Source organism: Ursus arctos, unplaced genomic scaffold (genome assembly GCF_023065955.2).
Source record: "Ursus arctos isolate Adak ecotype North America unplaced genomic scaffold, UrsArc2.0 scaffold_22, whole genome shotgun sequence".
NCBI classification, from domain to species: domain Eukaryota; kingdom Metazoa; phylum Chordata; class Mammalia; order Carnivora; family Ursidae; genus Ursus; species Ursus arctos.
Window position 1 is genome coordinate 59502064 of NW_026622897.1, and position 20156 is coordinate 59522219.

General features: G+C 45.6%; 1 protein-coding gene across 4 annotated transcripts in view; it reads right to left on the reverse strand.

Moving 5' to 3' along the window:
• The window catches only part of RRP8 (ribosomal RNA processing 8), a 51091-nt gene extending 30991 nt beyond the window's left edge, over nucleotides 1-20100 (reverse strand). For 2 of the 4 annotated variants that reach the window (XR_008960997.1, XM_057316899.1), the window contains exons 1-6: nucleotides 19885-20100; nucleotides 18330-18696; nucleotides 17676-18129; nucleotides 17457-17586; nucleotides 16802-16908; nucleotides 16624-16720 (exon numbers count right to left, since the gene is read on the reverse strand). Coding sequence is in view for 3 of the 4 variants with exons in the window: in XM_057316899.1 (XP_057172882.1) it covers nucleotides 16624-16720; nucleotides 16802-16908; nucleotides 17457-17586; nucleotides 17676-18129; nucleotides 18330-18696; nucleotides 19885-19983 (1254 nt within the window). In the remaining variant the exon portion in view is untranslated. Of the gene's footprint in view, nucleotides 1-8665; nucleotides 10790-15825; nucleotides 16399-16623; nucleotides 16721-16801; nucleotides 16909-17456; nucleotides 17587-17675; nucleotides 18130-18329; nucleotides 18697-19884 lie in introns of those variants that run through there. The other 2 variants (XM_044379484.3, XM_026486132.4) reach the window with 2 other exon arrangements.
• Between the last annotated feature and the right edge of the window lie 56 nt (nucleotides 20101-20156).

The following is a 20156-nucleotide window of genomic DNA, read 5'->3' on the forward strand; positions in this document are numbered from 1 at the left end:
TTCATGAGAAATCTACTGTCATTCAAATTGTTCTTTTTTAGGTAAGGTGTCATTTTTTTAGCCACTTTCAATATTTATACTTTTTTATTTAGTCTTCAGAAGTTTAATTGTATGTTTGATATTGACTTTTTTTTTTCATGTTTATCCTGTTTGGGGTTCACTCTGCTTGTCTCTTGCCAAAATTTGGGGAATTTTCGGCTATTTTTCATCAAGTGTTCTCAGCTCCTTCTGGGATTTTGATGAAACGTTAGATCTTTTCTTATAATCCCACAGGTTCCTGAGGCCCTGTCCATTTCTTTTAGTCAATTTTCTCTGTCACTCAAATTGAGTGATTTATATTGTTCTTTTCTTCCCCTCTTTTAGTTACTTATACTTTTCAGTTCTAGAATTTCCATTTGGTTCATTTTTGTAGTTCCTATCTCTGGCAAGGTCCCTATCTGTATATTCACTCAAGCCTTACTTTCTTTTAGTTTCTTGTATTTTCCTTTCATTGCTTAGGCATACAAATAACAGCTACTTTAAAGTATCTGACAGCTAAATCCAATATCTGAGCCCCCTCGAGTCAATTTCTATTGAGTGTCCTTTATCCTGAGTATAAATTACTGTTTATAATTTCATGTTTTTATAACAGGGTTATAATTTCCTGTTTATTTGCATGTCTGGTAATTTTGGTTGAAAGCTGTTGTTGTGGATAATATATTGCAGTACATTTTCCTTCTGTTATATTCTGAAGATTTATTGGTGGTATAGTTATAGTAGGCATCTTGGGGTAAGGGTGGGCTTAAATTGCAAATCTTTTATTTCCTGTGCTATGTAACAGTAGATAGCTCTGCTTATTTCTTCCAGCTTCTAGCAGCAGCTGCTTTTTTTTTTTTTTTTTTTTTTTTTTTTTTTTTTTAAGCCTGGTCTCAGGGAATCTCGCCTGCATTTACATAGTTCGGTCACTGGCCAAGGATGTGAGCAGATTTTGGCTCAGATTTTGGGGCTCACTTCCTCTACAGCCCTTTTGCTTCTGGGGCTTTCCTTTTAAATTTCCAGCTGCTCTCCATTACAAAACCCTGTCCTCTGACACTTCAATTGCCACCCAAGCTGAACATGAATTGAGGAATGCGCTCAGTCAAAAAAGCAGCAAATTTGCACATCTCGGCCAGTGCACTTCTGTCAGTCAAAGGTAGACTCTTGACTGGACTCTGCCAGCCTTATTTGCTAGGCCCCCTGAGTCCCCTCTGTGCATGTGTACTTTAGCAGTCTTGGGCAAAGTTTATGTTCACATTTTGGTTTTACCCCTCATGCCACTCTCTCACTTCCAGGATTTCTGCTCTTCAATTTCCAGCTGCTTTACCAGCCCTGAACTCTGTTCTCTGCTATTTTAAGCCAGTAAGGCTGTGGTTTTCTGCCTTTGGAACTGGTGGATGGGGTGGGGTTGGGAGGGACCTTCAGGCAAAGACCACAAAATCACATTTTATCCATTGCAGTTGAAGTCTTTTAAGGGTAAATTCTCCTCTAGTTTTTGCCTGCTTCTGTTCACTTGTCAATGTCTTCAGATAGTTGCTTTTTGGTTTACATTTTGTTTAGATTTTATAGTTGTTAATTTTGTTATATTTTATAGGGGAATAAAGGCCTGACAAATTAACTTGAAATCTGGAAGCAACACTCACATACATTTTTAAGAGAACATTTATAAGAAAATTCTTTACCCAATTTTTTGTGGTCACAAGATTTGCATAATCTAAATGTCCTTCACTAGGGGAATGGATATGTTAAATGTCCTAAACAAATACTCTGGAACACTAAACAGACATTGGAGGCAAGTAAGTCCTAGATCGTAGGACTACAGTACTGAATAAAAGAGATCAAGTCCTTGCTGCCTTGGAATTTACATTCTAGTGTGGAGAAATACACAATCATCATATAAACAAATAAATGTACAATTTAAAAGGTGACAAGTTCCTTGAAAAACTAAGCATGGTATGGCCGTAGAGAGGGGGACTATAAAAAGTGACATGTGAACAGAGACCTGAATAAAGTGCACAGTGAGCCATTTAGCTATCACGGAAGTAACAATCCACATAGATGGATGATTAAGTACAATGACCCTGTGGCAGGGGCATGCCAAGCATTTTCAATAAATAGCATGGTGGACTGTGTAGCCGAAAAGACATGAGTAGAGGGAGTGAATGTTAGATAATGCGAATCCAGAAAATACAGGGCCTTTTGGGCCCCAGGAAGAACTCTGGACTATGTTAAGAGTGAGAGGGGAAGCCCTTAGAGCATCTGAAGAAGAGGAAAAGTGAGTTAAAGGTACATACAGCAACATGTATCGCACTTATTTAAAAGCACTGTGTTGAGCAAAAAAAGGTTTATAGGAAAATATTTACGTTCACTCATGAGCAGAGCTGTAAAAGTCCTATACAAAATATCAGCAAATTGATTTCAGCGATATATTAAAAAGGATAATAATCAACTAAGGTGATTATATTCTAAAAATTCAAGGTTGAGTTCACACGTGGGAAATGAATCTATTGCTACACTGACAGAACTTTTTTTTTTAGGATTTATTTTTATTTGAGAGAGAGAGAGACCGCGAGCGTGATGTGGTGGGGGGAAGGGGCAGGGGAGAGTTTCAAGACGCAGGGCTTAATCTTACGACCCTGCGATCACGACCTGAGCCAAAACCAAAAGTCGGATGTCCAGCTGACCGCGCCACCCAGATGCCCCTACACTGACAGAACTTTTAAAAATATATATGATATTTCAATTCAAAAGCAGCATTTGACAAAATTTGAAATCCAATTCAGGATAAAAATAATAGCAAACAGAAAGGCACATCATTAATCTGACAACTGTTAATCAGAACCTCACTACCAATATCATACCCAATGATGAAATACTTAAAGCTTTTCTTTCAAGGTTGAGAATGAGACAGAGCCTTCTACCCACATTACTTCTCTTGAACACAATAACAGATCTCCTGGCCAGTGGAGTAAAGCAAGAAAAAGAAAGAAATGGTACAAAATTGGAAAGAATGAAATAAAATTGCTGTATTCAGAAACAACAGGCATATGTATGCAGACAAGTAAAAAATACAGATATACTACTGAATTAGTAAATGAGGTTATTTAGCAAAGGTGCTACTCCATGGTCAACACACAAAAATTTATTTTATTCTATGTTCAAGCAAGCAGAAAATGAAACTTTTAAAAGATCCCATTTGTAAGTCATTAAAAACAACAACCAGTAAATGCCAAGGACTAAATCTAACAAAAGATGTGCAGAACTCTGTACACAAATCTATAAAATATTATTTTTGTAATATATTTATATATAGTCAATATAAAATATTATTGCAGCAATTAAAGAAATGGAGCATGAAGGCCACAGAACTGGAAGACTCACTATTATAATTCGCCCTAAGCTGATCCAGCATAAGAAAATCCCATCGGGATGTTTGGGGAGCTCGACAATCATGAAAATGTAAAGGGCCAACAACAGTCCTTTTGGAAAAGAAAAATTGTGTGGGACATGCTGTACCACATATGAAGACTGATTAGAAAGCTATTGTAATGAAAACTGTGAGGTACTGGGGCCAAGACAGACATATAGACCTAGAAATGGATGAGGACCAGAAACAGGCTCACACATATAGAGAAAAATATGGAAAGCAGACAATGCATAGCAATGGGAAAGTTTTTTCAGTGAACAGCTTTGGATTAATTAGATATCTAGATGGAAATAAAATTACACTTAGGTTCCTCTTCTAACCACACCTAAAAATCAGTTGCACATGGGTTGTAGGCAAAATACAAATACTTCCAAAAGATAATTTAGTAGAATATCTTTACCTTTAGAGGGTAGGAATGACTCCTTAAATAGGTACACACAGCCATTAATCATAAGGGAATGATGGATAAACTAGACTATATTAAAATTAAGACTTCTATTCATCAGTAAACGCCCATGAAGAGTGATAAGGCAAACTGCAGAATGGGAGAGGGTACTGGAAACACACATAACTTAAAGGGGTTATATCCAGTATATACCCAAAGAACTGCAAAATCAGTAAGAAAAAGATAATCCGATAGTAAAAATGGGCGAGAGACTTGGACAGGCGCTTTAGAGAAGAGTATTTTCAAACAGCCAGTAGAATCATGAAAAGGTCAATCCCATTAGTGATCAGGGAAATGCAAAGCAAAACCAAATGATACAACATTACACAAACAATTGGGGGGAAATGCCACAAGATAGCAGAGATATGAAATAAAGTGAATTCTCACATGGATTAAACTCTCATATTCTTGGTGAAGAGAGTATAAATTGAAAAATCTGCAAGCAGTCTGGCATTATCTGCTAAAGGTTAAGGATATATATATACTTTACAACCGAACAGTTCTACTCCTAGTTATATTCCCAATCTGAACGTGTATACATGCACAAGAGGCATTTGCAAGATTATTCATAGCATTATTCACGGGAATCAGAAACTGGTCATTAGGTGGTTCACAAACCTTGTTTGTCTTTCCCCTGGGTACACGGTGGGAGTGTATTTTCTTACCAACTATGGAGTTATACATGGCAAGGAGACTTGTTTTGGCCAATTACATGGGGCAAAAAGGACATGTGTTACTTCTGGGCCGAAACTTTTGGTGCCAGGGACTGATCTGCCTTATTCCCTTTTCTCCCCTTTTGGAAGCATGTACGGCATTAGCTGGGGTCCTTGAGTGACTATGAGCAGTCTCTGCCTCTGGCAATAGTAAGAAATTACCTTCTGTGGCGTTAAGCCATTAACATTTTGGATTTTTATTTCCTGCAGCATGGCCCAGCCCATTCGGACTGATATACCACTCAAATGTACATCAACAGTTGAATCAATCAATTGTGGTTTACAGTTATAATTTACTCACAGAACAGGATACTTCTACAATAATAACAGTGAAAAAAACTCATTTGTACTCAACAACATGGATGAATCCCATAAACTTATTGTTGAGTAAAAGCCAGACACATGGAAATATATACTATTTAGGTATAGGTACTTAAAAGGGGGTCTGAGCACCCAATTCCACCATGGGGTATCCCCACACCAACAAGTAATTCTCTGAGACACCAGCAGGGTGTCCTACAACTCACCTTAATTCTGACACTAACTGCCTAGAGATGGCATCAGCTTCCACAGATTAAGGGCTCAGTCCTATAAGACTGCCCTCCTCCCTCACTTCAGATGCTAGTCACAAATCCAGGATGTCAACTGGAGCTTCTCACTGATTGGCTACAGATTTGGCTACAGATTGGCTACAGAGGTTCCAATGACCGCCCTACTCCTGGGGTTCAATTAATTTCCTAGAATGGCTCACTGAACATCCAGGTGGAAAAGATGCTTAGACAAAGCATGTGGGAAGGCAACCGCTCCATCCTAGGGCACCTGGGGCATACAAAACTCGTCTCGTTAACATAACAAAAGACAGTGTCCCAGTCCTCATCACTTAAGAAATTCCAAGGGTTTTAGAAGCTCAGTGTTAGAAATACGTATTTTTTAATTATAAATCGCAGTATCACAATGCTTAATTAGTAAGACTATAAAGAAAAGCAGGAAAATTAGTGTCATGAGAGTCAGGATGGTGGTAACTTTGTATGGTTGAGAGAAGAAAGTGGTTGATGTTTGGGAGGTAGCATAAAAGGCTTTCGGGTGCTGAGACTTTCTCAATTTGGATGGTGGTTACAGTGGTGCTGGCCTGTGATAAACCATGGGCAAAACATTTTAGTTTATTTTTCTATATGGATGTGTGTTTTGCTTACTTTTCTGATGTGTTCAACTAAAAGGGATTTGGAAAAAAAAAAAGATCGATAGTTGCTGTAACAACAAACCTTCAAGTGTGTGATGGTTCAACCATAAAGAAAATGATTTCTCACTCATGTGAGGTCCAAAACAGGTGTCCTAATGATGTGGGAAACAAAGGCAAAAGAAAAATTAAGTTTCCTTACTGCTTACAGTCCATTAACAAATCCTTGAAACAGGCAGCGTGACATTCCTCTAGTAATTCAACTGCCTCAATGTTAATACTTTGCTAAGGGCAAAAAGAAATCTTAGTCGACCCCCAGGATCCTTAAGTCAACTTTAACATTTAAAAACTACTTTGGAAACTTCCTTTATCTCTAACCCCCCCCTCCAAGATATATGTTAGCAATCATCCTCTAAGCATATGGCCCACTGGTATACATCTGAAGGGTCTCATGACTGAGTTTTTACTGAACAGTAATAAACGACATTTTCCTAACAATAGCTAGCCTCCTCAAGGTCCTAGAAACCTTGTTTACAAAATACCTTGAGGCCTGTGCTATCCCTAACCCCCTCCCAACTTGAAAATATATAATTGGCCACTCCTCATGACCAATGCAGCTCTTTCTGCCCACAGGTCCTGTCCCCATGCTTTAATAAAACCATCTTTTTGCACCAAAGACATCTCAAGAATTTTTTCTTTGCCATCAGCTCTGAACCCCAACCATTTCCTATATCACTAATTGGTGGGTGGCTCTTCTCTAAGTGATGCTTCAGGGACCTAGGCTCCTTCCATCTTTTGGCTCCATCATCTTCAGCACGTAGCTTTCAAGGTCACATATGCAAATGCATGAAGTTGGCCAAAGTGGACAACAGGGGACTATGTATAGGAAAATGTAAGGACCCAAATCTGCAAGTAGCACACACTAGTTTCACTACCAACCAACTGGCTAGATTCAATCCTGTGGCCACACTTAAGTGTAAGGGAAGCTGGAAACACAGTCCAGCTGATTTCCCAGAAAGAAGAAAATGGGTGTGAGAAACAGCTGGCAAGTCTCTGCCACAACATATATGTACCAAAACACATATGTACCAACATATGGTACAACGTACATGTACATTGTGGGGGTGAGGAACAGAGGAGTGAGAATCAGGAATAAAGGAAACAAAAGAGAGAACAGGAGAGGGGGCTTTCATGGGCCAATCCTAAAATAGGGCCATAAATTTAGGAGGCTTAACTCAATTCTTAGCATCAATCTGTGTAGCAATGAGAGAGATAAGAAGGCCAGCAGTGCCATCCTGACCTTAGTCTTTACAGTTGTCCATCCTCTCCTGGTCCAGGAATGTTTTCTTTTTTTAAAGATTTTATTTATTTATTTGACAGAGATAGAGACAGCCAGCGAGAGAGGGAACACAAGCAGGGGGAGTGGGAGAGGAAGAAGCAGGCTCATAGCGGAGGAGCCTGACGTGGGGCTCGATCCCACAACGCCGGGATCACGCCCTGAGCCAAAGGCAGACGCTTAACCGCTGTGCCACCCAGGCGCCCCCCAGGAATGTTTTCTAAGCCTCACTCCTTGGCTTCTCACGAGTTCTGCGAATTACTTATTGATATTCCCCCGGTACTTTCTCTTCTTAACCACACTTTGTTATAGCCAAACTCAAAGTGTCACAGAGTAGATGGGACTTTACCTGTTGAACCTCCGTCCCACATGGAACTTCAGCCATTACAGTAAGCACCCTTACTTCATCCTTGATGTCAGTGGGAATGCGGCTGCAGAGAGCCCAACGTCTAGATAAACCCGCTTTCCAGCAGCAACGGCCAAGCAGCAGGAAGATGACCCTTGCCTCCCAAATCTCATGAGTGCATCTAATTGGTGGAACATAATTTTTAGAAGAACCCTAGCTCCAAGGATTTTAATTTTTCCAGGTAGCAAAGAATTTGAAGCAACCAGGTGATGGATGCATACCCTGGAGCACCGCACAGCTGACAGAAGCGACAAAGTTAGATTCTATCCCTTATTTACCTATTTTCTTGGGGCTCCTAAGCCACTACATTATCTCCCTCCACAACACAACCTCTCACTCCACCCCTCCCGCCCACCCCCTCACACACACTCTGGTTGTGTTGTACCAGCTGAGATTCTGCAAACTCTTATTTCCCAGAATCTACTGCCGGCTGGTTCCATCAGGTCCTGCCAATGGGACGTCCTAAAGGGAAACTGAAAGTGAAAGACGGGAGGGAGGCCGTGCATTCCTGTTTTCCGGCCGCTGTCACACTACCTCAGCTGCTTCCGCATTTAGCAGCAGCTTTGCCACCCTTGTCAGAGATGTTAGCAGCAGACAGGCAGCTATGCTCTTCCTCAGAGGTCCAAGCACTAGGTGTGTGGAAGAAGCTTCCCCCACAAAGCTCTGAGTATCATCAAAAGGGCTCCTTCTCTGAGCTCCTAGTTTCCGGTGATTATAGAACTTCTTCCTGTTTGTTTTCCCAGAACTTAGGATGTTCTGGTATCTCCAGTTAACATTTCTGAATTACATCAGCAACTTCTTCCTACTCTTTCAGCCTTCCAACACTTGCAGTCAATTCTCTGTATTAAATGCCATCACTTGAAATACTTAGTGTGGTTTGTATCTTCCTGACAGGGCCCTGATTGATAGGTGAATGGATATTATAAACACAGTTGATGGGGCGCCTGGGTGGCACAGCGGTTAAGCGCCTGCCTTCGGCTCAGGGCGTGATCCCGACGTTATGGGATCGAGCCCCACATCAGGCTCTTCAGCTATGAGCCTGCTTTTTCCTCTCCCGCTCCCCCTGCTTGTGTTCCCTCTCTCGCTGGCTGTCTCTATCTCTGTCAAATAAATAAATAAAATCTTAAAAAAAAAAACAAAACACAGTTGAGTGAGGGAGGGGGGAGGGAAAGTAAGAATACAGTGTAACGCTCTATATAAATAAAGTGCACGCACAAACAGTTCACACTTTCTTAGAATATGTACGTTAAGAAAGAGGACGTTAAATGTTTTTCAGTTGTCTAAGATCTTTGGATATACACCAAAACTGAACACAACAGGTAACAGGTACTGACACATTCTAAATGAAGGTGCTGGATATATCCACATAGGATTTACTCTAAGATAAAAAGCTGATCCAGAGCCCCCAACTTTCTACAGTATAAAAAGTGAGAAATGAAAGATGCATTGGTGGGAATTTTTAGGAATAGAGAATTTTTCCTTCCTGAAAGGCAAAGGGGCAGTGCTGTTCCCTTCATCCTAAATCAAGTGAGGAGTGCTCCAAGAGAATCATTTATAGTCACTCTGTGTTCCCGTAAGAGACAGGCTTTATATTCATTCAGATCACATTCTCTAGCTAGAGGTCTGCCACACTCAGGAACTGAATAGAGCCATCTCCGTATAACCACTGAGGTGGAGCCTGGGGCAGAGGCTTCTTGGGAGAACAGAACCTGAATCACTTATGGGGATCTGAAGTGCTATGAATATAGAGATTGGTGCTTATTTCTCATATGGAGAAATCAATCAGTCGGGCTGGCAGGGGCGAGCAGGGGGAGAGGAGTCAGCTGCTGGCTGGGCTGCACTTTCAGTGTTTGGTGGGACAAATAGGCATGAGTTTCTGGTGGGCTTCTTGAAAGGGACCCAGTCTCGAGGTGTTTGTTGGGACCTCTCCCAGGAGGGCTACACAGGGGGAGGGATGTTAGCATCTGGAGGCTGTGGATTCACGGACAGGGGCAGGAGCTGAAGGGGAGTGTGGGCTGTGTATCATAAGGAGGGAAGCAAAACCAGTCAGTGAACAAGTCCCCATGGGGCCTCCAGAGAACCCCAACACCTCACACGAGAGCCAACATTTAAACTCCACACTGATGGAGTTTAGCTTTTTCTCCTCCAATGTGTCCTCCTCATCCCAATCTTAAGTAACAGAGGAGTGAACGAAACAGACCATGTTTCCCCACCCACTGAGCTGGAGGAAGAAGAGCTTTGAATTGGATAAGTTCTCACAGGTCACTGAGGTGTGGGAAGGGGTGGGGGAGACAAATATATTTAAAATGTTAGTATTTTAGATTGGCCTCAGTTACGTTGTAAGGAATAATGAAACATATTTACACCAGAGTATTAACAATGTAGGACCTCTGAAGTAAGGTCAAAGAAGTAGGGGCTGTGGCAATCAGCAAGACTCCCAAGCAGAAGAGTAGGGTGTCCCTCCCTAATCAAGAACACGTCACCTGTGACCATCAGAATCAAGAGACCAAGAGTAACAGAGACCTAGTGGTTCACATCCTTGAGCTCCTAAACCAATGGTAACAGCCACCTACCTTTGAGTTTCTAATAATATTAGGATAAACATCTGATTTGTTTAGGACATTCTTCAGTGAGATATTTTCTTCTGGTCACAATCAAAATGCAACTGATAAAATGAGCATCTCAACTTCCTCATGTGGGCATTTTTTTCTCTCAATTACGATCAAAGTTATGGGACAGGTAGGAGTGTTGACTGGCATCTGGTAAAACAACATGTGTGAAGCACCCCAAAGGAAGCAGGGTTTTGTGATCTCGAGTAAGGTGGACAGGATGCCCAGAAAGGATTTCTTAGCCAGGGTATATAATGCTAATATTTGTAACCTTCCCAAAGCTCAGTAGCTTAATGTAAGCGGTTTCTTTTTGTTTAAAGTCCAATGTGGATGTTCTTGGTCAAAGAGCTTTCCTCCGAGCAGTGACTCCGACTCCACGGTTCTGACTCCACTGTCTTCAAAACGTGTGCTTTGAGGTTACTGAGGAAGGCAGGAGGGGGTGGGGGAATGTGGAGGAGGCTCATCCCCTCCGTAGCTGCCTTGGTCTGGTAGTAAAACATCACTTCTACCTACTTTCCTTTGGTGAGGACTATTCACGGAGCCCCACCTTGACGCAAGGAGCTGGGAAACGGAGTTTACCTGTGTGTCCATGAAAAGGACATTTTGGTGAGCATCTAGCCAGTTTCTTCTACAGAAGAAATGGGGATATTGGTGTGAAGATCTGGAAGATGAAAATGAGCTCATCACAAAAAGTACTGTAGAAAGGCGGAGGAGCATATGTAAGGGCCAGCGGGAGCGGCTTGGGACGCTTGAGGGATGAAAAAGAAAGCCCGTTTGGCTGGAGCCTCGGGAGGAAGGAGTGGGTTAAGATGCAGCTGGAGAGCGAGGCCTGGGCAAGATCACAAAGGGCCTGGGAAGGAGTCTACATCTTTTGTTCTCAGAGTGCTGAGGACCCATTGAAGGATTTTAAAAAGAGAAATGGCATACCTGATTTACATTTTAAAAACATCACTTCACTGTGTGGGAAATGAATGGGTTTGGGGGCCGGAGTGGAAGCAATTAGACCTGTAAGGCAGTTACTACAGTGGTGAATGTCCTAGAACCAGGTGGCTGGTCTGAGAAGTCACCTGGGAAGGAGGACAACCTGTGTATAGAAAGCTCTAATTGCAGGTCTGTGTCTGTGAAAAGCTGTGAAGGGCTTTGTGCAATTATGTAAATGGTTGAGTGTTTGGAGCTGAGCTGTGTCTCTGCCAGATCATGTTGTTTCCTTTGGAACCCTGTTCCTGCAGGACTGTTACAGGAACAAAAGCTGGAGCACACCGGAAACTGCAGCAGCAAGAAACCTCTCAAAGCACATTGAACAAGTACAAGGCACAGGCTGCCATCCAAACCCAACCTTATTCTTGTCTCTTACCACCCCTCCAAACTTTTTCCATGTGGGGGCACTCTTCCCTGCTGTGGAGAGAAGCTGCAGCAAGCCTGTGACTTTTCAGCTCATTCTTAGTTAACAGTCTTACCATCTCAAGCAATTAGAATGTCTAACCCTATGTAACGATAAATAATGTGCACCTACTGTAGCTTTAACTACTTTCCCCTCCCAGCCCTGCCCCACTTACATCTAGTCTCAAGGAGCCTGAGCTGGGGAGGGGAAGAATAATCCGTATGCTCTCTGCTCTTCTTACCTCCAGGCTACCTAAGAGCTGCTGACTGCTCTGGGTCCCGCTGCACAGAAATAAGGGGTAAGGAAGGAAAGAAGGTTCTTGTTGGACTGGGTGGTTCTGTGCCCTGTGGGCCTGGCAGGTATTTAAAGGGGACATCCCGGCTGTCCCCTTGACCCTGGTGGATACAGCTTTAGTGGGTGGTCTCCTGCAATTCCCTCCTCAGCCCATAAGGCACACGCCTAGCTTCTTTGTGCTGAGGGCTCCTTGCCTCCTCAAACGGTCCTACTGGAAAGGAACCAAGACCACCCCACGCTTCCCTCTCTCCTGCAAGACGCACAGGATACACACATGCATCACTTGCCACAGCAAATTCTGGGAATGCAGGCCAATGCAAAAGCCGCGGCCCTCCCCCCGCTCCACCACTAAAACAGTTAGTGAGCCTCTGCTTGCCCTCTGCGTTCCCAGGGCACGAGTCAGACTCCAGGCTCATCGTTCCTTCGCCGAAGGAATATAAATACCTCAAGCTTCCTGAATGGTCCCAGTGGAGTTCACAGTTAGATCTGAGGTGAGGGGGGTGGGTCCTCACAGTCCAGCTGTGCTGTCTCACAACAGTAAGCTCTCTACAGAGATCCTACAGGGTCTCTTCCCATGCATCCTCTTTCTGACCTTGAACCTCAAGCCTGCTATTAATACCACCGGCAATCATACTCCATTTCCCTCACTCGTTCATTCCCTCTTAACTCTCTTAAGGATGTTTATGCACTCTTCGCCTGAAAACTACAATTCCTTCCCTGCTACTCTCTCAACCCTGCTTCCTGCTTTACTGTGAAAAACCAAAGCAAATCAGAAACCGGGGGAGGGCCTGGTCATCACTAGGTGATTAAAATGCACTGCCTTGCACGGTACAGCAACCCCCTCCAACTTACCTCTTACTACTCTTGCCCTTCCTTCAATCTCTTCTCAAATTGTTCTTTAAACTAGTTTGTTCTCTGAACAGCTGGCATACTGTATTTCTTAAGGAGATACACTGTTCCCTCTCCAGCCTAGGCTCTTGGCATTAAACACCAAGGAACGTGGGCTTGCCCGAGAGTTTGTCCTGAAGCTGATGATGGAGCCAGGGGGCCCCAGATCAGGTTCAGGGGAGTCCCGCTTTCAGAATCGGAGCAACTGACGGAGACACTAGTGGGGCTGGACTGAGTTACGGGGAGTCCAAAGCCTGAGTCAAACCCAGAGACATTTACTTGGGTGGATACAGCCAGAATAGGCAAAAAAAAAAAGAATCCAAATTATAAGGAGAACAAAAAAAAAAAAGGAGAAAGGCAGAGACCCAGCTGTCCTGCTGAGAATAGAATAACAGGGAAAATTAACCAAGATCTAGGAATATAAACATGTGCAAAAGAACAGAGACAGGGAACTATCAACGGTAATGTGTGTCCCACAGCGAGATGCCTGCTACTCCAACACTTTCCTTGGACTTTGTGGCCTGCTTCCCCTTATCCTCGGAGGCTCCTGTCCCATGCAGCTGCCGTAATAATCATTTCCCCAGTAATCTCCAGTGAACCCTGACAAGCTGGAGAGGACGGTGAGGTATTTTATCTTGGCTGCCTGGAAGCCAGCTCCACTCACCAGCCTCACATCGCTCCCGCAATGGAAGTTTCTAGAAGGCAGTCCAAACTCCCTGCACTTCTGAAATGCATTCCATGGATCCGCCCCCTTCCTTGAGAGGTTGGCACCTGTTCCATGCCAACTTCTACCATCATCCTGGAGAACGTCAAAGTCCATTCAGCCAAGACCTCCCCATAATACCCAAGCTCTCCGTCCATTACCCAATGTATGTGCAACCTCTTTCACACGCCTCTCAGGCCCTGTGGCTTCATTCTAGACGCAGCCATCACCAGGAGCTGCTGTGCTTCCATCACTAATAATTCAAGCGCTCCCATTTCTGACCATCACCTCTCACCTGCCCAGGTCGCTTGTTTAATGATTCCCAGTGCAATAGCCCACCCCATGTCTTCACTTTCCTACCTCTCCTACAATAGTGCACGATCCAGCAGTGATCAGTTACTTCTGAATGGTGTGAAATGCCCTCACTTGCTTTCGTTTCTATTGCACGGCAAGATTCCAACTCTGGATGATCCCTTGGTACTCATTTTCCCCCCCATTATACCTAGATTGCTGAGCAGGCAGAGATAACCACACACTGGGCTGGTTGGTGTAACCATAAAGTCATATAAAGTCAAACAGGACCTCAACAGTATTCAGCAAACTTCACTCACTGCAATCTGACTTCACTGTAAGTTTTAACAGACCTTGCAATAGAGTTTGACAGCGGACAACCTCCCCATGCTTTCCTTCCACATTGAAAGCATCACTCTCCCGGTTTCACTCCTCCGTCTCCAGCCTGACCTTCTCGTCTTGTCACCGTGACTGATCCACTTGCCTCTGCCCATCCACTAAACGCTCCAGTTTTTTCGGAGCCCTTTTCTCTTCTACCTTACTCTGGATATCTTTTGTTTTTTTTTAAGACTTTTTATTTATTTATTTGACAGAGATAGAGACAGCCAGCAAGAGGGAACACAAGCAGGGGGAGTGGGAGAGGAAGAAGCAGGCTCATAGCAGAGGAGCCTGATGTGGGGCTCGATCCCGTAACGCTGGGATCACGCCCTGAGCCCTAGGCAGACACTTAACCGCTGTGCCACCCAGGCGCCCCTTACTCTGGATATCTTATATATTCCCATGACTTGAATGACACCTCCTTTAGACTGCTGATTCCCAAATCCTAGCACGGGTCTCTCCTGGCACTTTGACGTCCCTCTTCCCAACGAACATCGAAGAGCTACCTACAACACAACATTCTGAACAGCAGCACCAGCCCAACCTGTTGCTCAGGCGAGAAACCAGACTCACTGCAGATTCCTCTCTCTCACCAACCCTCATCACCCCACCTGTTCAAGTTCTTCCATCTGCTTACTTCTTCCATCGTCCCTAGTCCTCAGTGCCCACATCTTGTACCCTGAACCTGGGTTCCTGCAATACTCTGTTCTCATCAGTCCTTCAACAGACCTGTTATTCCACCATCTCAGCGACAAGCTCTGGAAATACGAAGACAAATATGACTTGAAAAGACCGCAGCCTAATGCACAAAGCAATTACAATGCAGTCTGGAGAATGCAGATGAAGAAATCAATTCTGCTTTAGGAGCGGTGGTACTGGTAGGGAACCCCCAAGCTAGGATGAATAAGACTGTCAGTCAGACAAGCACTCAGCAGACAAGAGCACACGCAAAGACGCTTTGGTGCACTGCCTAGCCTCCCAACATGCCCTCTGGCCCACAGCCTACCTCAAAGCCGCCATCCCCTCACTGGAGGCATATGACTGGCTCAGAGCCCTGGAAGCTGTGTCCCAGTGGGCAGTCTCAGTTTTTGTTCTTACAAATAGGTAAGATGCTGCATCTTTACGCCTGGACATGGCAGATACCTTCCAGGAGAGGCCAAGGGTCTATCATCCCAGTTCATCTTTTTCCAACACCAAACTTCCTTGCCCATAGCTTTCCCAGGACATGCTGATCTGGGGCCCACTGCAAGTTGGAAACAACAAACAGACCCTTGTGCCAATGGACAGCCCAATCCCCCAGCCTACCATGGCATCAACCGTTATTTATTTATTTATTATTTATTTATTTAGATTTATTTATTTATTTATTTGACACAGATAGACAGCCACCAAGAGAGGGAACACAAGCAGGGGAAATGGGAGAGGGAAGAAGCAGGCTCCCAGCGGAGGAGCCCAATGTGGGACTCGATCCCGGAACGCCGGGATCACGCCCTAAGCCGAAGGCAGACGCCTAACGACTGCGCTACCCAGGCGCCCCAACCAATTGTTATTTATGAAGAGACCCAGCTCCCTTACCGCCCTCCTCCAAGAACATCTCAGAGTCTTATCAACAATCTCTAAATACCCTGTGAAATGAAGCCCACTGAAAGGCCTATCTTGAGCCCTCCCAAAGTATTCCTCAGTCAACAAATCCATTCTTCACTCTTTGACCTCCAACCCTACCTAGGGAAGGACTTTAAAAAATAGTAAGGCTTACAACACATCACAGCCATAGCTATAATTTATTGAGCACCTCTTATGCATCCAGTCCTGGCTGCAGACTTTCTCAGCAGACGGAGGTGAGAAGAGAAGAAAGTAGAGATGCCAGGGCAGAAAGTCCATATGACTCCTGAGAGATGGAAAGAGGAGCCAAACCCAGAGATGCCTTGAATTCCAAACCAGCTAGTTCCCACATCTGGAGGACCCATCATTCCCAGATACCCTTGTATTTTCACAATAAACTCCTATTCTTTAGCTAGCCCAAATGACTTTATGCTTCTCACAATAAGAAGCCTTCATTAGAGCGGGGCTGAACCAGAGGTTTTCATCACACTTTGGTCTGAGGACAGCGACAGGGATGTACCAGTTCCTGGGTCAGAGACTGGCTGGATACAGTCTTCAGAGTTGTGAGCCTGGAGTTCAAGACTGGCCTCCCCTTTCAAGGCGGGCCCAGAGGTCACCTGCGCTTGTAGAGACATGGCTGAAGCTTCAGGCCCGTGAGTTGAGCCTTGGGCCCTACTCGAGGAGGCCCAGTCTTTTCAAAGTCAAACAAGAAGAAGTGGCTGTTGGTAAGGTCCTAGGGGTGGAAAAGACCTAGTGAGCTCCAAATCCTCGTCCTAGCTCCTCAAAACACCTTTATCCATGTCCCGCCTTTGTTCAGAAAGCTTCCCAGGGCTCTCCCATGAGTCATGCCTTCAAAAAGCAAATGTCTGTGCCTGTGCCTATGGCCTCCTTCCTAAACACCATTACCCTAAAAAAGACTGCACAAGACAAAAATAGGGAGACTTCTTGGGGCCCTCACCTTGGAGATGATCTTGAAGCCCAGTTTGGTCACAGCTCCCAGAAAGGTCCGAACATCTTCAAACCGGCTGCTGACTTCAGCCACTTTCAAGAGACCCCTGAGAAGAAGAAATTCTGCATAAATACACAGATGTATAACTGTGCACATATACACGCATCTGTGTCCCGGGAGCTCCTACCCTTGCTTCAGCACTCGATTTGCCTCCTCTAGGAAGTCTCTGATGTTGGTTCCCATCAGCGAAAGGCAGAACACAGCCACATCCACGGACTCATCCTCCAGAGGCACCTGTAAGAGTGGGAGTACTGTATAAAGCACACAACATGGGGAGCAAAAATCCAGCACTGAGGGGTGCCTGGGTGGCTCAGTCGGTTAAGCATCCGCCTTCAGCTCGGATCATGATCCCAGGGTCCTGGGATGGAGCCCCATATTGGGCTTCCTGCTCAACGGGGTGCTTCTCCCTCTCCCTCTGCTGCTCCCCCTGCTTGTGCGCGCGCACGCTCTCTCTCTCTCAAATAAATAGTCTTAAAAAATATATAAATAAACCAAGTATGTCTGAGAAAGAAAGAAAGAAAGAAAGAAAGAAAGAAAGAAAGAAAGAGAAAGAAAGAAAAAGAAGGAAGGAAGGAAGGAAGGAGGAAGGAAGGAAGGAAGGAAGGAAGGAAAGAAAGAAAGAAAGAAAGAAAGAAAGAAAGAAAGAAAGAAAGAAACCCAGCACTGAATGCTAGCACCAGACACCAGGATGGGGGGGTGCGGAGGGAGGGAGCGTTACAGATTAGCACATGGAGGCTGGTCTAGAGCACAGGCCACATACAGAGAGAGACAGAAGGGTTTACCTGGGCCATGTCACACACAGTGACCCTGGGGTCCAGAGAGGCCAAATCAAAGCAGTGCACGGGGTTCCGGATACTTGAAGCCAGGCGGCAGTCTCCGCAGCCAAAGTCAGCTACAACCAGGGACGCAGGCCTGGGAGTGGAGGCGAGGGATCACTCACTGGTCTAGTCTGAGCTATGACTGACCCACATTGCTTCTCACAGTGCCCAACCCCCATTCACCGCTGGCGAAGATCCCTGGCGATGCGGTCCACTGGCTGCAGTGGCCACTTCTTGACTTGGTTCTGGAAGCCGCAGTGATAGAGGAGAAAGGCCTCAGGGTCTTCCTGGAAGAGACGCTGTGCAGCACTGCTAGGCCCTGAGTATAGCTGTTCGTTGAGGTAGCGAAATCGGGCACCATCCAGCCGCTGTGCCATGCGGGCTCGCAGAGCCCCTGCCCGATCCTCATGGTGATCTGGACTGGGGGCAGGAGGCATCTCTGTCTCCTCTGCGGGGGCTGTGGCTGGAGCTTGGTCTGGCAGTTGAGCTGGCCGAAACTTGTTCTTATGTCTACGTTTGTTCTTCTGCCGGTTCCGCCACTGCTTGCGACTCAAGGTCTGGGCAGGGTTGGCAGAAGTGGACCCAGGACTTGACTTGGATAGGTCATTTGTAGCACTACTCTTCCAAGCTTTGGGACCTGAAGGGAGGGAGATGAGAAAGCATATTTGGGGCAAGAGCCCCTGGATTTGGAGGTTTGGCAATCATCCTGGCCATACCCCTATCCTTGAAAAAGAGACTGTGGCCTGGATGAAAATACTTCTTATTGCCTAACCCCAAACCTAATGGTGGCAGGTAACCTCTGTCATGTCCCACACACATACACACACCCACTAGTACCTGTTTGGTTGTCAATGTCCACGAGATGGGCGGGGCTTAAGTGGGCCTGTTTCTGGCATTTTCTCTTTCTTTTCTGTTCTTCAGCAGAGTCACTGGCACTAAGAACCCCTCTGAGGCACTTTTTCTTCTTTTTTACTTCCTTTTCTTCACAGTCACTGCCAGGTGGGCCCTGTTTTTGACATTTCTTTTTCTTCTTTTTCTCTACCTCAGTAGAAGCACCAGCAGATGAGGCCTTTTTCGGGCGTTTCTTCTTCCTTTCCACCACATCCTCTTCAGAGTCACTGCTGGGCAGGCCAGGGGGTTGCTGGGGAAGAGATGCTGCCTCCAGGGCCCGTAATGTGGCCAAAAGCTGACGGTGCTTGGAGCCCTGAGAGAAAACAAGGGAAGAGAGAAGGGGCGAGGTGAATAGCTGGGGCCTGGAGAGTAAGAAGACAGAGGTGGAGACCTGATTCAGATGCTGGTGGAAGCATCTGGATTATTCTTAGTTAACTTCACTAGCTTGTCATGAAGCCTGCCAGACCCTGAACAACTTTTAAGTCACCATCTCAACCTTTGGGAGGCTGGAGAGCAGAGAAACCACCCACCTCACTTCTTCAATTTGCAGATGAGAAAATGGAGTTCCCCAGAGGAATGTGGTAAGGCCACAAGCAACAGGACCAAGGCCAGAGAACAGGAGTTCCAGACCTCAATCTCAGGCTTTTGCCTGCAGCTTTCTGTATCTTTCTATAAAAGCTAGGGAGGTTTCTGAAAACAAGAGTGACAGAATCACAGGTGTGTACTTAAGATGAGTCTTGCTGTAGTGTAGAGAATAAGCAGAAAGGGACAAGCTGCAGATGGAAAGACCAGTGGCAATGATTATAGCAGTGGGTTGAGGGAATGAAGAGGAGGGAATAAAGAAGGCTGATGTTGGATGCTGACTGAAAGGTAGGAAGAGCCTGAGGAAGTACAGCGCCTTCACATCTGCAAAGGCTAAAAGGAGAAGGTCTCTTGTCTGGGAGGCCTTCTGGATTTAAGTCCTGCTGGGAGGTCCCAGGCTAGGCACTTAACCTGCAGGTTTTCAGTACCCACACTGCACCACTCCTTTAGAATGGTAGGGCTGATAAAATCCTTCATTGTCATTCACTCTTACTCTCCCCAATCCAAACTCCACAATGAAACCAACGACTTTTCAAAATGCAAATCTTAAGAAATCATTCCCCTGCTAAAACCGTTTCACTGGCTTCTATCGGTAAAATATGCAAAACTTCTACTCTGCCTCTCCAACTTCAATGGCATACCCTCTCACTCTCTGTGCTCCAACCACACAGATTACTCTGTGTGTAACCCTAACAACAGGACATGCTTTCTTGTCCCAGAGCCTCCGCACGTGCTTTTCCTGTCCAAGATTCCGCCTTCACTCCACTAACTTCTACGCAACAGCTCTCAGTCGGGTCTTCTGCGGGTCGCAGGCGCCCCGCCCAACGCACACACACGCACACACAGCGAGCCCCAACGCTCCTCGGATCCACCAGGGTAGGCTTCTCCGCTTCAAACAGCTCCCTGCAGGGCCGCTCACCTTGACTTGCGAGACTGAGGCGGGCCGAGGCCGTGAGGCTACAGGCGCGAGGCCCGTGGCTACTGGGGCCTCCTCGGCCCACTCCGGCTCCTCAAACATGCGGGTGGGGTGGGCGAGATCGCCTGGTCCACACAACTCTCCACGCGCAGAGCGCGTCTCCAGTAAACCGAGCGCTCAGAGCCGCCGGAACTGAGCCGGAAACCAAAGAGTGAAAACCTGGGTGGCTAGAGCGGCCGGCGCGGCGCCGGAAACCATCGAGTTTAGGCACTGCC